At 35.7% G+C, this 14139-nt stretch overlaps 1 protein-coding gene across 1 annotated transcript in view; it reads right to left on the bottom strand.

Moving 5' to 3' along the window:
- Positions 1 to 14139, bottom strand: part of LOC108998137 (peroxisomal ATPase pex6-like) — a 38022-nt gene that overhangs the window by 21314 nt on the left and 2569 nt on the right. Inside the window, exons 6-16 of the mRNA XM_018974597.2 lie at positions 13563 to 13653; positions 9396 to 9447; positions 6335 to 6486; positions 4969 to 5039; positions 4641 to 4835; positions 4511 to 4549; positions 3519 to 3626; positions 1272 to 1361; positions 1013 to 1088; positions 184 to 280; positions 34 to 103 (exon numbers count right to left, since the gene is read on the bottom strand). Coding sequence (XP_018830142.2) covers positions 34 to 103; positions 184 to 280; positions 1013 to 1088; positions 1272 to 1361; positions 3519 to 3626; positions 4511 to 4549; positions 4641 to 4835; positions 4969 to 5039; positions 6335 to 6486; positions 9396 to 9447; positions 13563 to 13653 — 1041 coding nt within the window. The remainder of the gene's footprint in view (positions 1 to 33; positions 104 to 183; positions 281 to 1012; positions 1089 to 1271; positions 1362 to 3518; positions 3627 to 4510; positions 4550 to 4640; positions 4836 to 4968; positions 5040 to 6334; positions 6487 to 9395; positions 9448 to 13562; positions 13654 to 14139) is intronic.

Below are 14139 nucleotides of genomic sequence, written 5' to 3'. Positions count from 1 at the left end.
ATTCAAATACTCATTGTAAATGATGAAACATGCCTTCAAACTTTGTGAGGGCTTTCGAGATATAGCTTCTTGTTCCCTCAACCTCAAGATTGCAATTTCAAGGCTTCACACACCAAAGCACAACAGCCAACTTCAAGGGTTTGCAAAACCTTAATGATTTATAGCAATGGAAAGAAAACATACCTTTCACGTGGTAAAAGCAATCTTTCCCCTTTTATCAATGGAAGCTCACAGTAAGACAAGTAATGATTTTTAGCCCAGCCAACAACTTTCTCAGCTTCTGCAGACAAAGTTTAAAATGATGATTTTCGGAAAAATTGGCTCTCAGTTGACAAGACATAAGTGACCATCCTGCATGTGAAATAAGCAAGCTTCCAACCCATAATGTAAACATTCATTTCTTATACTATCTTCTAGGGCCGTACAAGCAGGACTGAAACTGACTAGACTGGCCAAAACTGGCTGGAAACTGACAGATCTGGCTGAAACCATGGCAGAAGCAGTCAGTCTGAGGTCCAGCTTGGTTGGAAACCGACATTGGTCAGATATTTCTCGTTTCTCCACCTCTGTATTTGGTTGCAGCCTCTCTGGTCTCTCCCCGCCGCAGTGTTGCAGCCATTGCTCATCTCCCCTTCAACTGACTGCTGTCACCTCCGAAGTCCATTATATGTCGCCTTCTCTTTCTCTCCCTCATCACCCGTTTTGCTGTTTTCCGTAAGTACCCAAACCAATGAACTGACTGAATCGACCACAGATCAGCCAGTTTTAGGCTTTAAAAAATGAGTTCCTGAACCAATCTGTCAGTTTTTCACCCCTACTATCTGATTGGCACATACCAACCTGTTTTGTTTTTGTTTTTTTTTACTTGAGCACCCTCGTGGTTGGTGCAAACGGAGAGATTTTTTTTTTTTTTTATAAGTAAAATAACAAACGGAGAAGATATTTGCACATAGGCATACACAATTTAGTTTTTCAACAAATAGAAATAACAAAAGATATGTTAGTTTCTTACTCCTTTTGGTCAATATCACATCATCTGTATTTACATGCAATAGGTCCATACATGACAGCTCATTTTCTTCGAGAACCTGCATACGCAACTTCAGCAGTCAATATCATAGGTCAAGTAGGTTAAATAACACCAACAACTTATGCACTATGAACTTGAACCGTTTAGAAGTGAAACAGAGTCCATCAAACAACAAGTAAATATTTATCCAAATCCAAAATGCCATCTTTCCTTCAACACAACTTTAGAACCAGCTCCATACCTTATTTAATTCATTCAAATTGCTCCGTGTTATCACAATCCTCCGGTCTTCTTCAACCTGTTTATTGAAGGTTCTAAGGAGATCCTCCTCCTGCAAAAACAAGGAAAAATAGTAAGGTAATCATTATGAATCACAAAAATAAATTTGTAGAACAAGTTAAAATGAAATGTTTTTTATAAGTATCAGTTAGAATGAAAAGTTACAGCGACAAATGAGAGTTGAGAAGTTTTTTATGACATGAAATCTCACCAAGGCAGGAGGGGCATTCAAATCACCCCTGGAGAGAAAACCATACACAACCCCACCCTCAAAAACCATGTGACAGATAAAAAATTTAGTTGAGAAGTTTTAGATATATAAGCATAAAGAGAGTCCTGAACAACAATATCCAATCCCATCCATACAATGTATATTAAACAAAAGCAGCCCAATATTTTTACAGTTTCTGGACAAAACCTGGAGGAGCTAATCAAGTGATTTCAATATTTTTCCTTTCTCAAGAAACATCAATGTCCTGCATCTCATGTTTGTTTTTTCAAAAAGTATATATATATATATATATATATATATATATATGGAAGGAGAGGGAGGACTTTAAGTACACAAATGGTGTACCAACGTTCCCCCAGTCCTAAAATTAAATGTAAATACATAAAATTCCAAACATAAAGAAAAATAGCAATAATGAAAGGCATACTACCTTTTGACATCCAATGAACTCTAAACCTCAAAACCAAATATATTGACATGTTAAGACGAAGCTCAACCAATGCTTTAAATTCCATTCCAGTGATCATTCCAGTTTAAGTACTGGAACAGAATATTTCAGTACTGGGGTGTTCCGGCGTACCGTTTTCGGATTAGCTATATATATATATATATATATATATATATATATATAAACTGATAATTAATCAAAGAAACACATGTATATGATACACACTTAAATATATATGTATTTCTTTTATTAATTATCAGTTTATACATATATATGGAATAATTGAAGATTTCTAAAATGAATATACGTTTAAAACATTAAAAACAAGTATAGATATTCGTGTCAAAAGATAATATTAAAAAATTACCAACTTGCATTGAGACACAAAAAAAAAAAAACCAAAGAAAAAATAAAGAGCCAAGAAAGTATAAAAATAAAAAAAAATAAAAATAAAAATAAAAAAGAGAAAATGGGGGCAAATATTTTTAAGTTACAAAAAAATTTATATTATATAAATCCCTTTTAGATTTTAAAATTACACCAATGTCATCTAAACTTGAAATCTACAAAAATGCCATCCAAACACAAGAAAATTACAAACTTGTCATTAAAACAGACTGGAATGGAATGCAGTCCGGAATTGGCCAGAATGGACAAGAATGGGCCAGAATTTGGAATGAAACAGAATGAAGATGTATAATGTACCAGGTACTACACCGGAACAGAAAATTCCAGCCGTTCCAGCCGGAACGGGACTCAAAACTATGAGCTCAACTCCATAAAATGTCCCCTACTCCTTTCACACCAACTTCCCAAGTTGAAGATCTTTTCCCCAAAGAAAGAACTAATAGAAGATAACATTATACGTTCAAGGAAACTAGTAATCTAAGAACATACAATGGGGTACAGTAAGCTATACCTTTTTTGATAAGTAAATCTACAGTAAGCTATACCTAAAATTAGCAAGTATCAAACAGGAACTAAATGCTTTGATTACCTCCAAGATTCCCTCCAAAATGTTTTTCTTTTACCCAATTCTAATTTGGTTACAAATTGCTTAAGAATTACCAGCCAACATATTTTTTAATTTCATTAGAAGCTCAACTCGGAGAAATTATGAATTTCAGGCCTCCGCCACTTGTGCAAATTTATCACATAATTCATATCGAGTCACTTCAGAAGTTAATACCATCAAGCCACAACATGTAGAGTTCGGCCTAGGCAAACACATGGACACCTGGCATTTTTTAGGCCACCGCAATACTTTTTTTATTTTAAGTTCCATCGAAAAGTGTGAGACCAAGTGTTCCAAGCAACAACCAACAATAATAAAAATAAATAAATAAAATAAAATAAAAAACTAGGTCATATTTATTAGCATGTAGAACCCAACAGTAATATAATGCATAGAAAGACCAATGAAAAGGCAAGCAAGATATGAGCAACAAAACATCATTAAAATACGTCTCATGGGTATTACAATGATTATTTCATTTTCAAGTATGCCCAAGAATAAGTCAAACATTTACCTTGGGGGGATATATGCTCAAAACATTTTCAAATAGCTTATATATTTCGTTGTTATCCGATCTCTTTGTCGCCTTCAGACCCTCAGTGAGATGCTTTAAAGGGAGCGGCTGAAAAGTCAACAGTAATAAACGATGCAAGTAGTCCACAGTAATAAACAAAATCCCTAACATGGATTTTAAAGAGAAAGTGGTACCAATAAACTGTATAATATCAGAAATAAAGCAAACATGGGTCTCTGTACAATGGAAATTTCCATGTCACACAGCTATATATTCCATCAACATAATATGCTACCACCTAGTACTTGTGCTTAACCTATTAAGCATTGGCTATGAGAAAACGAACTAAATCTACCACTCAATTTTGAATGTATACATGTAGAAGTAGCGGAATGTTTTTTAAAAAAAATTATTTGGGGGCATAATGCCAAAGCCTAACAAATGGGAACATATTAGGCTAGCATTTGGAGACACAGAATTAATCGTGGCTACCACCTACCATGCAAAGGTTTCATCATAATCTGCTCTATATGCTTGAATAAAGCCTTGGCTACTAGCCCGACCTTCAATTTTCCTATACAGCTTGCTAGAAATCTATGAAGGAAAGATGCATAGATAATATAATCTAGGCAGTAGCTATAATTTTCTTATAACTTCCAAAATGACTCGTGAGGGGGAATTGTTGGCATCATAATCTGCACCCAAAAAGGCGTTTCATGTCAGATGCCCAAGAGTGCACTTGTTTGTAATATTGAAACTGCTACTCTTTAATAGAAGTGTTTAGCAAATACAATGTAAGGGCAAATTCACATTCTTCAAATGTATTCAACCTCTGATTCCAGAAGCTCGCATGTGCAGTACATGATTTAAACCATTTGATCAAGGTAACAGAAGCGGTAAGGTAACTGACAGTAGAACATGAAAAGTCGACAATCTATCAATTTAGAGAGTTTGTGTCAATTGCAGGTGCTATTGAGCATAGCAATCATTACCAGTTTAGCAAGGCGTCCGAAATTTGGAAGTATCATCGTCTGCCAACCATCATATAAAGATGAAGTAAGTTTATGAACAGGTTTAAAAGCCAAAAATTAAAATTGGGAGGCTTAAAATCATAAAGCTTACAAATTTCTCCTTCTCCTTTGACCCTGATTCAACTTTGTTCTGCCCACATATTAGAAAAACTGGACCTGATAACAAGTCAAACATTTCCTGCACCTTATGGACAAACTCCTTACGATTTGACTTGGGAACTGCCCTAGACAACCATTCAGAAGAGTCTGGAAAATAGACAATGAGTGGTTGCATGGATCTCAAAACCTAAAAACAATTCAAAAGTGAACATCACGTGTTTAGGGAGCATTGCTTGAAGCATTATCACATTTGATTGCATTTTGTTCTATTATTGTTCACATCAGAAAAAAAATATGTCAAACTTATCTTCACTTTATACCTCGCATAAAGCATCTATTGCAACATAGCAATCTTCTGTCTGAGTGTCAAGATCATGCTCTATCTCCTTAACTGTAAATAAATCAAACTTTTCACTTTCATTGGAAGCAAATGAGCAAATACACATGCTAAGACTGACAGATAAATCAGGAAGTTAACATCTCTAAGGTATTGCTGCTGCTATTTTTCTTTTCTTTTTTTTCCTTACAAAACCAGCATTAGAAAACCCTACTTCTTGGCCATTTTTTTCCTTTTTCAAAACAAACAGAGAATGATATGATATACATCATATTCATCAATCCTAGGCAAGATAAGCAAAACTCAAATAGAAAAATAGTTCGAATGATACTTAGCATGAAAAAGGAACACTAGCAAATTACTTAACCCTTCGCAAGTAAAAGCATGAAGTATCTGCAAATTAACAGCTACAACAGCCGAATGGGTGAAAAACAGGCTCACATATAACTTCAGAATAGCAGTTCCAAAGACAAGATTTTAAAAAAAAAATGGAAGAAATATCAGATTCAATCACAATTGAAGCTAACAGATTGACAGCTATTTGATGGTATCTCATGTCAAAGCTTTCCATCTTCCATAGAACAAGAACCAATCTAGTAAGAAAACTTATGAACATACACTGAGAAAAGCAAGCCTCTCATACATCAGACGACTAGAGAAGAAAGCTACAACTCACATGAAACAACATATTGCAAAATAACAGAACACTTGATTTACATGAACCTTTGTACTGATGGAAGGACAAGTTGACAACAGGGATTAAACTGGTCAAACTAATGGTGTAGGCAATGATATCAAACGCCACAACTATTTGATGGGCTCCAGGAGAATAATAAGTGCTTAGGCATATGTCGGTTGCATAGATTCTATTTTTTTGTAAGTAAATGATTTACTAAAAATAATAGAGAAACTCATTGTAAAGCACATGTAAAGATCTCTCAAAGAATTACAATAGATAATTCATACAATTAAGGGGAAGAAACAGAGAGAGAGAGAATCGCAAGTTACATTGCCTGCAGCAAGAATGGAGATAAGTTTTGTCGAATAGTTCAAACTAGTTATTTTTTCATAAGTTCACTAAATTCAATCAGTTAACTTTTTCCATTACCAATCAACAAGTCACCAAAACTGAAAAGTTTTTTTCCCAAAAGAACAGCTTTAAATCATAGGCACCATTACATACAAAGACACAAGGATGACACGCATTCAAACATATCAAAACTGCAACTTTTTTTTTTCTTTTTTGACAAGTACATGTCAAAACTGCAACTTCATCCACATTGAATTGAAAGATATTTCCACCAAAAAAAATATCCAAGTATTAGGCTTTTATTCAATTAGAAAAGTACCATCTATCCAATAAATTGGGGGTTTTGAAGGTTCTTCTTTGAGTTTCTCCCCCTCTTCGTCATTAGCATTTTTTTCACTAATATCCAAAATGACAGCAACTCGATCTCCATTCACCTCATATACCTCCCCATGTTGACCATTTGATAAAGGCCTGCAAAGATGCCAAACTTTGATCAATGACTGTAAGATATTTGATATTATGTGATGGGAATAGAAATATTTGAATATCAATTATTCTGCTAATTAAAATGAACAGCCCATATTTATGATGATACCCGAAAAAGAGTATAAAAAATAAAGCAAAGCCTGAATGTAACTAGGTTTCATAATAACATATTTGCAAGCATGAGCATAGACCTATTCCCACTGCTATTCTTTTTTTTTTTCTTTTGAAAGTTCTTTTTTATCCCAAGAATTAGCAAGAGCCCAAGTATATGGGACATATACAAGAGCAAAGCCAAAGTGTGCTAGTTTAGTGATACAAGGGATTCATGAAAAGTCATGCCATAAAAATCAATTACAATCGACCAATGGAGTAAAAGTATTGAAAAACAAATTTCTAAGCTCATCCATTGATCACTCTTGATCTTCAAAATTTCTTTCATTCCTCTCCCTCCAAATACACTATCATAAACGTATTGGAACCATCTTCCATATCGATGCAATATGAGAGTTGCCCCAAATGCCTCTCCAAAAAGCTAGGAGGTCGATTACCCTTCTCGGCATCACCCAAGCTAATCCCATCCGAGCAAAAACTTCATTGCACAATGTCATGGCAATCTCACAATAAAGTAGTAGATGGTTGATGAACTCTCCACTCTTTTTACACATACAACACCAATCCATAACTATGATTCACGATGTTTCCTCAAGTTGTCTAGAGTGAAGATCTTCCCCAAGGAAGCTGCCCATACAAAACATGTTGCCTTTAGGGAGTACCTTTGTCTTCCAAATACTCTTCCATGGCAATGGATTTGTATTGTGCGTTGTCATGGCTTCGCAGGCTTGGTAGAAAGAGCGGACTGTGAATTTCCCTTTCTTAGAGGGGCACCAGAAAAATCTTGTCTTCGACTCCCCCCTACAAACGGATGGAGTACACTAGGCCACAAAACTCTAAAAACAACTGGTGGATAATAATTGTGATGTTCATTTTTCTCGCGGTGGTTGCCTTATGCAGGATCAGGTGTCGGGGAAGGTGACCGCAAAGGGGCCTAAAGTGGAACGTTTGTTTCCTTTACAATTTCTATTCCTAATGTTGTTTCTCTTGCTTATACGGCTACTACCAATAATAGTGAAATTTGGCAAAAGAAATTGAGTCACCCTAATTCTATTGTCTTGACTCATCTTATAAAACATGATTTGTTTGGTAATAAAGATTCGTTTTCTTTTTCTAGTATATCTTTTGATTGTGCTACTTGTCGTCATGGTAAAAGTAAAACTTTACCTTTTCCTACACATGGTAGCCGTGCTTCTACACGTTTTGAGATTGTGCATACCGATGTTTACTATTAACCATAGTTGTAATCACTCTACTCATCGCCTACAAGACCATGACAAAGAGGAGTGGAGACAAAGGATCCTCTTGCCTTAGCTCTCGGGAGTTGTTAAAAAACCAACTAGACTACCATTCACCAAACTGATAACCTCACCGTCGATATGAACCGCCTAATCCATGAGCACCAACTCTCCCCAAAACCACACCTCCCAAACAAGTACAACAAGAAATCCCAGTTAACATGATCGTAGGCATATCAAACTTGCATAAGAGACCCAGATTGCCAGATTTTAATCTACTATCTAGACATTCATTGGCAATTAGTATTGAGTCCAATATTTGTCTTCTCCATACGAATGCATTTTGGTGTTTCGTAATGATCCGCCCAAAACTTCTCCTAGGAGATTTTCCAGCACATTGGAAATATCTTATACACCCATTCACAAGGCTAACGGGTCGATAATCCTTAATGCCTGATGCCCCAGTCTTCTTGAGAATAAGTGCAATAAAATTGGCGTTGAGACTTTTCTCAAACTTCCTAGTCTAAAAAAATTCATGAAATACTCATTAAGGGGTTGTTTGGATTGAGAAAACATCTCAACTCATATCATTTCATCTCATCTAATCATTACAATTTTTTCAAACTCCCACACAAAATACAATAAACAGTTCAACTTTTTCAAATCCCAAAACAAAAATAATACTAAAAAATAATATTCTAACAATATTTTATTTAACTTTCATCACATCCCAACTCACTATCCAAACCTCCCATAAGTCCTCCTTCACCACTTCCTAACAAGATTAGAAGAAACCCATAGAAAATCCATCTAGACCAATTGTTTTGTCTTTGACCATCTTCCTCACCACTTTGTGAACCTCGGTCTCCTCAAACAGCCTCTTGAACCAAGAGACATTCTACTGCTCAATGGACTCAAACACTAGCCATCAATATTTGGCCTCCACCCCACTGGCTCGATAAGCAACTGTTCAAAATAACCGGCGACATGTTCTTGAATCACAAGAATCTCCATGAAAACATCTCCATCAATATTCATCATCTCATGGCATTAGATCTCCTATGGGAATTGGTCATTCTAAGAAAAAACTTCATGCTTCGATCACCTTCTTTCAACCACAAAGCTCTAGAATTTTGCCACCAAGATATTTCCTCCAAAGTTCAAGTATTTTTATACGATCAATTTAGTCATAAAGGAAATATCTAATGTACATATCACCACGACTCTTTGATCAACATATAGAAGAAATGCCAAGAATATTCCGAAGTCAACTCCAGTTTTCACTTTTATGTTAACATATTAAACCTTAATGCCTCGTTTGGTTACACGAATGAGATGAGATAAGATGAAATAAAAGTTGAATAAAATATTGTTCAGATATAATTTTTTAATATTATTTTTGTTTTAGAATTTGAAAAAGTTGAATTGTTTATTGTATCTTGTGTGAGAGTTTTGGAAAAGTTGTAATGGATAAGATGGTTTGTGTAACCAAACGAGGCCTAAATGCATGTAATAAGAAAAAACAGGAAATAATCAATTTATGACCTGTTATCCGCTGCAATGCATATAGAAGGCCCAATGTATTTTACTCGATCACCTAGAAAAAGATGGAGCAAGAAAGTAATTAGAAGCAATTAAGAAAAAGGCCAATAAATTAAAATTATTAATATTTTGTTATGAGCAAGTTAAGCTTTATTGAAATAAAAGGATGTAATCCGAGTACACAGAAAGAATGCAGGATATACACCTAAGCAAAAATAAAAAAGGAAAAAAGAAATAAAAAAATAAAAAAATTCGTTAAGCTTTATGGAAATAAAAGGATGTAATCCGAGTACACAGAAAGAATGCAGGATATATACCTAAGCAAAAATAAAAAGGAAAAAAGAAATAAAAAAATTCTTGATAACTAGACATAGAAGAACAAGATGGGAAACCATCCAAAAGAAAAGAGTTCTAAAGAAAACGCCCTTCTGACATTGTATTCTCCCAATCCTTGAAAATCCAATCATTCCTCTCTCAAAGTGCACCACATAACACAATACCATAAATATTCCATTTCAAAAATAAGCACACCATAAATAGTGATTCTATACTAGATCATTCCAATACAACCACTTATAGCGATGTCAAAAGTATAAGCTCCATGTTCTCTGCAACCCAACACATATAAACACCTTTGCATAACCAAGTACACATGAGAGAAAAAATATGTATTACTTAAAACAGCAAACCAAGAGGGAAAATTATGTCTCAAGGGATTGAAAACGTCCCCCAAGGGACAAAGATGAGTATTCTTATTGTACTAAAATATATAGGTAGCACAATGAAAATAATATATGACCTGGGAAAATTTTCATATGGAAAGACATGGGTAAAAATTGTGGATGGTAAGTAAACTTATTTTTCTTGGAAGTAAATCCCTTTAACTGAAACAGTGAAGTGGTTGTATTTATCCAAGAGAGGGCACATCACACTGATTGAGAATACCTTTTTTTTTTTTGATAAGTATGATTGAGAATACTCTCTCCAATTTTCCCACTTACTACCTGTCTCTCTTCCCCATTCATATCAATGAAGCCCATCACCTTAAGAAACTTCAACAAGATTTCTTGTAAAGGAGGTCGGTGCTGAAGTCAAGTAGCACCTCTTTTTTTATATAAGTAAAGTGGCTAGGATTCGCAGTCCGATTTCTTCAAGAGGTTTCGAGGCTAAAAACATGTGACGGTCCAAAGCACTGAAACAGCACTCATGGTTTGATCAGCACAAGCAACATCTAGAAGAGTGATCATGCTGTGGGTAGGAGACGTGGAGAGAACTATAGACATCAATTCGAAATAGGAGAGTATATTGGATGGATTTCTATAGCGTTGAGGTGTTTTCCAAATAGGTCAAGTGCACTATCAAGTTTCTTGGGCTTTTTTTTATGTAAGTATAATCAGGTTTCTTACTCTTAAACCGATGCCATTCTCGGAAACCTGGTGCCAATCAAAAAAAAAAAGTTTCTTACGCTTAAACCTGGTTTTTCCAGAACCCCAAATCATGGGCCAGCATCTCATGTCCATAATAGGGCCAAAAATATGGATCTTACAGAAATGCATTGGCCCGTGGGACAAGTAAAAATATTCTCATCCAACCCAAGGAACTAAGGCTGGGGTATTATAAACTCCCCCCTTAAAAATATCCGTCCTCAAAACTTGCTCATGTTTTCACTCACCTCTATGCATACTTGTCCTTCATATCCTTTTCATGTTTCCACACAGTTTCATTCTTTGTGTGATTGCTCAACATACTTCAATTCATGGGGAAATCTAGGGCGTGCTTTCATCATACCGTATTGTGATCATATACCTTGCATACTAATCCATTAGCATGTAGTCGTTCGTGCTCTTCATGTCTACCGTTGTTTGACCCAGGTTCCTAAATTGTTCCTCATTTCTAATGATTCCCATGTTTTGAATAAATACAACGATTCTATTCGAGTTAGGAAGTTTTACCAATGGTCCCATCATTGGATGTCTCGACGTCACTTGAAGTGTGTAAAAACACGAGTTGGAACCATCATCTTCTGTCCACCATTCCTTGTTGAAGGTGCACATAACTACAAGCAATTCCTAACCAAATGTCCCATTTTCCCACACTTCGAGCAAGTGTTGGTTCCCATCAAGCACTTCCCCATGTGCGTCTTGCTGCAAGTCTGCCAACGGGACATTGTCCAGTAGTATTTTTGTTTTTTTAAAGTATTGTCCAGTAGTATTTTTGTTAAGGCCTATTGTCCTAAAATGGCCTTTGTCCGTTGCAGGGAGTCCTCCATCATCACCCTATCTACCAACTTAACAAAATCTCTTATCTTCGAGGCAATCAATCCATCTCAATCCTCATGTTCAGTCTCTTCTCAAACTTTTGAGCCTTCAATGACTCATCCAGAAGCAGATAGTGGGCAAAGCATAACAACTTGATATACTCACTCAGTACAGAGTATCATGCCTAGAGCCATTAAAGCTAGATTAAATTTTTTTTCCAAATCAAGAGCAAAGCTACAAAGTTTCGAAACCCTAGTTCTCTCTCAGTGTAATGCCCCTCCCAATCCTTCATACACTGGAACTATTATCCAAAGAATGAAGTAAAATCCTTCCCAGGTTCGTCGCTCCTTCCACAGCCATTCTCCTTATTTTCCATCAACAATTCAAGGAGAAGTGCTGGAAATATCCACCAAACCTGCTAGCAGCCCATAGACTGGTAACTCATAACTTGCAGCCCTCACCAGCATTCTCTTCTTTTGCTGCCGCCATTACAAGGTAAGTGAGATGAGAATTTTTAGTTCAATTCAAGTAGAATAATCACTGGTCTTCCTCCCAGCAATTTTCCACTCCTTTTAAACCCAACAACATTCTTCTGTAGGCTGCAACAAGTATTAGTGATCTCACTAGTGACAAGTTCGGACCCAAAACTAATTACTATAAACTGTTGCTGTCCAGGTTCTGGTCAAAATATTGGGCAAGTGTTTTCAATATGTCTTTCTAGATTTCGATAGAATAAACGTAAGAAAAGTTTCTCCTTCATGCTTTCCTAATCCCATGCCCTAAAAGTTGTAACAGCAGAGTACTGCTACTGTCAAAGATAAAGGACCTGCCCTTTTCATCTAATTCCGAACTCACGGTTGAGTTTTGATATATCCTATAACAGATATTAGTTTCACTCTTGTGTTTACCTATCAAAATAAACTATTTTGAGAAATTATTACACAGACCCATTGGCATGTGTCTATAAGGAAGTTAAATTTAATGTCTGGTCTTCTATACCTATTACCAGCTTAAGGAAGGAAAGGAAGGAAAGATGAAACTGAATTCTCCCCTTATGACATAAATATGGCTTAAAAATCATGATTACATGAATTCCCAGACGTTTGGCATCATAATAGCATGTAGCACGATTATTTGAGTGTGTTGCATGTCATATTAGAGGCCAATAGGATGATTAGGTTGCTGCAGAAAATTCCTGCAAGATGGCAGTCACAAGAGAGGTAGATGTAGGGCCCTTCCCGAGATAATATGTTGCGGCGAATTGACCCCTATATAGGCCATCTTTCAGTTGTCCTAGATCTACTCAGCCCTAGGCCAAAGCACAATGTTTACATTGAATTGGACCTCAAATAAGCATAAGAGTAATATTCCTCAAGTATACATAAAGTAACATTCATACATGCATTGCGTCCACTTTCTACCCACTAAAAAGAGATGCAAAATCTTACTCAAATTGAAGCTGCCATTATCCCTCTTTCCCTATAATAAGTTTCCCACTTTTCTTTTTATTTTGTGGGTAATGACAATAAACAGATTGAAGGGGAAAGACAATAACATAGAAACATGTTAGAATATATCATGTCAAACACAAGATACAAATGTTTCAGTTTGAACTTTGAAGAGAGATTTTGTAAAGCAATCAATGCTAATCAAGGTCTTAGTACTGAATCTGGCATCCATGCTCAAAGTGTTGATTTGCAACTCACAAAGCATGGTAAGATACCTTATATTTTTCCCCCATATATGGAGCTACATATTTTTTTTTTATTGGCACCAGGTGTCCAAAAACAGTGTCCCGACTAATCCCGTAAGGAGCAACATATTTTAAGGATACCATGCCATATAACAAAGAAAAGCATCACAACCATAGAAATATATTATGAAGATCATAATAGGTAGTTTGAATAATTACCTTTCTTTAGTGATCGTTTGGATTTATTAGCAGATTCAACCGCCTTGGACTTTGTGGACTCAGTGCAACTCTCAGATTCTCCAGAGGCCCCCTGCCACACGTGTAATTCCATAATGACAAGTAGATCATAGTATGTGATCCCTATTGATTTTACTGTAAGATTCTCTACATGCTATTACAATTGTTTCAAGAACATGTTAAAGCATCATAAAGACTTCCACCTAAAACAAAACAACAATGAAATGAATATATAATAGCATTGCTTCGAACCAAATGATTGAGGCATTAAGAGTGCAAGTCAAATATGATATGAATCAAAACATTCACCACAATTTTCACGCACGGTCCTTTTTACTACTAAAAACAACCAACTACCATCAACATTCAAAAACCACTCCTCCAATGCCACCAATTACAAAATCTTCCATTCCTTTTTCAGCTCTTAAAACCTTATAAGGGTAAAAATTGTACTAAAAACCATAGAGAAATGAACATTGTAGAATGATGTGATGCACCTAGTATTTCAAACTATATTATGTCATGTTGCATTTTAAACTAGGCAAATATGACGAACTTA

Source organism: Juglans regia, chromosome 16 (genome assembly GCF_001411555.2).
Source record: "Juglans regia cultivar Chandler chromosome 16, Walnut 2.0, whole genome shotgun sequence".
Classification (NCBI taxonomy): Eukaryota; Viridiplantae; Streptophyta; class Magnoliopsida; order Fagales; family Juglandaceae; genus Juglans; species Juglans regia.
This window is presented reverse-complemented; position numbering and strand designations above follow the sequence as displayed.